The 2,596-nt window shown below is 53.7% G+C and overlaps 1 protein-coding gene across 1 annotated transcript; it reads right to left on the reverse strand.

The window, feature by feature from the left end:
• Window positions 1-1,387: 1,387 nt before the first annotated feature.
• Window positions 1,388-2,396, reverse strand: LOC132334925 (olfactory receptor 14J1-like). Its single transcript, XM_059861046.1, is given in 2 exon segments — window positions 1,388-2,137; window positions 2,140-2,396. Coding segments are annotated over 2 exon segments (567 nt in total). The 5' UTR covers window positions 2,264-2,396; the 3' UTR covers window positions 1,388-1,694.
• Window positions 2,397-2,596: the final 200 nt, after the last annotated feature.

Genomic DNA, 2,596 nt, shown 5'->3' on the forward strand with positions numbered 1-2,596 from the left:
ACAAGCAAAGTACTCACAAACATGAAAAAAAATGAATAATATTAAAAAAATTAAATCTCTCGCTTTTCTGAAGAGATGGCAAATTCAGAAAGTCCTTCTGGGGTTCACAGAGCCCTTCCCTGGGCTGTGGTTTGGCTCCCTCAGTCTCTGTCAGTCCCTCTGGCACTGGAATGTCGCCTCCCCGGCCCTGGACGGCCACAGGCGTGAGCTCCCAGGGTTCTTCTGGGTTTTCGGTCCAGACCATGGCTGAACAGTTCCAAGGAAAGGAAAAACCACAGTCCAGAGACTTCCTCTGCCTCAGCTAGCTAAAATAAACTAACTAAAAGCAAAGGAGAGCTCTTTCCTGCTTGCTGCCTGTGCTGCAGATCAACACACAGAGAGAGAAAGAATTCCAGGGCAGGGAAAATGAAGCTTCTGCACACACAAACTGCACACTGTGACTTCCCTGCCTTTGTTCTTGGGACCAGTCTTAAAGGTGCAGAATTTATTTCTGGGCTAAACAGACACATGGGGATACAATTCAGCATCATAAAGCCACCCCAGGACACCTGAGCACTTTCTCTGGAGCCTCCCTGCCCTGAATATTTCTCTCTATGCAATCCTCACCACAACCCAGCAAAGAATTCAGGTGTTTTCCCAGAGGACGTTACTCTCAGAGTGAAGTGGCCTCAAGGCACTGTTTGTGCCACTGGAATTGTGCCACCCCCGGGTGCTGCTGATGGTGTCTGTGCTCACTGGGGTTCATCTCCCCACACACACACGATGCACTGCTGAGATCTCCTCAGTACAGAGCAGACATGGCCAGCTGGCCTGGTCACTTGGTGTCCCTCCGTGCAGGGACAAACAACCTCCTGCAGGTGGGGAGAGGCCAGTGCTGGCAATGGTGGTTGCAGGGGCTGCTGTGGGACAATTGTCCCGGGGCACCTTCCCAGGCTGTCCCCAGAACAAAGACACAGCCCAGGCCCTGCTCTGCTGCTCCCTCAGGTCCATGCCAGGAGCTCTGGCTGTGCCAGGACACTGCTGTCAGCCCCCCCTGCACACTCCCCTCTGCCCCAGGCACTGGGCTTTGCTGTGCCAGGGCATTCCTGGGGCACATTGCTGACAGCAGCTCTGGAGGAGAGCAAAGCCTCCCTGCCCTGCCTCAGGAGATGGCCTTGGCTGATGGAGCTGCTGTGCTGGAGCCCAGCTGTGTCCCAGCAGTGCCCATGGCCTGTCCCTGCCTGTGGCCACAGCAGGGACACACAGCAGGACAGTGACCAAGCTGCCAGAGCACTCTGGCCTTACAGCCACAGCAGGGATGGGAAGGAGAGGCTGGAGTTGGGCAGGGCAGCTCTGAAAGGACCAACCCCTGCTGCTCCCTGCCCGTGCTGCTCTGATGGGACTCTTTTCCCCTTCTCCCCTCTAACTTCATGCAGGTCTCTGAGCTGGGATCCCAGATAAAACAGGCACTGCAAGGTAGTTTCTTTTCTTCAAATGCAGCGATAGCACAAACCCTGGTTTACAGAGCTTCTGGGTCAAGATCAAGAGGCAATCAGTGAATTTGATGGGGGGATTAAAGAGTTTCATTGAGGATATTTTTATGAGAGAAAAACCCACTGAACATTACCAAAGCCCTCGGAAGGCCTGTTGGGCCTTTCATGAGTTCCATTCTGAAAGCTATGCAGAAGAAAATGGGAAATTGGTTGCTTCAGAAATCATCCAGTCATCATTTTCCTCAGGGCATCCTTGAGCTCCTGGTTCCTCAGGCTGTAGATGAGGGGGTTCAGGGCTGGAGGCACCACTGAGTACAGAACTGACACTCCCCGATCCAGGGATGGGGAAGAGATGGAGGGGGGATTCAGGTAGGCAAAGGCTGCAGTGCTGAGGAACAGGGAGACCACGGCCAGGTGAGGGAGGCAGGTGGAAAAGGCTTTGTGCCGTCCCTGCTCAGAGGGGATCCTCAGCACGGCCCTGAAGATCTGCACATAGGAGTAAACCATGAACACAAAACAGGCAAATGATAAGAAGGCACTAACAGAAAGGAGCCCAAGTTCCCTGAGGTAGAAGTGTGAGCAGGAGACTTTGAGGATCTGGGGAATATCACAGAAGAACTGGCCCAGGGCATTGCCATGGCACAGTGGCAGGGAAAATGTATTGTGTGCAGCAGAGCATTGAGAAAGGCACTGGCCCAGGCAGCTGCTGCCATGTGGGCACAAGCTCTGCTGCCCAGGAGGGTCCCGTAGTGCAGGGGTTTGCAGATGGAAACGTAGTGGTTGTAGCACATGATGGTCAGGAGGGAAAATGCGGTAATCCGAGGTTTTCCTGGGCCTTATATGAGTCCAATCCGGCTAGCTTAAGACTCTAGCCCACACGGACCCACATAGACGAAAGTAAAAGACGAGAGGCGCTCTTCTCCACGTGGGTGCAAGTATCTTGTTTATTGGCTTGGTGCAAGACACAGGTGATGGGGCCACCCAGGTAGAAAAAGAGCGCGTGGAACTCTCACACAGGAGAATTTATACCCTAGGGGATGGGGGCAGGGGAGAGAGGACTGGAGCCAATGGGATGCCATTGGGGAGGGGTGAAGTACCTATGGGACAGACCAGGTGTGTATAAC

This window comes from Haemorhous mexicanus, chromosome 16 (assembly GCF_027477595.1).
Source record: "Haemorhous mexicanus isolate bHaeMex1 chromosome 16, bHaeMex1.pri, whole genome shotgun sequence".
Taxonomy (NCBI): Eukaryota; Metazoa; Chordata; class Aves; order Passeriformes; family Fringillidae; genus Haemorhous; species Haemorhous mexicanus.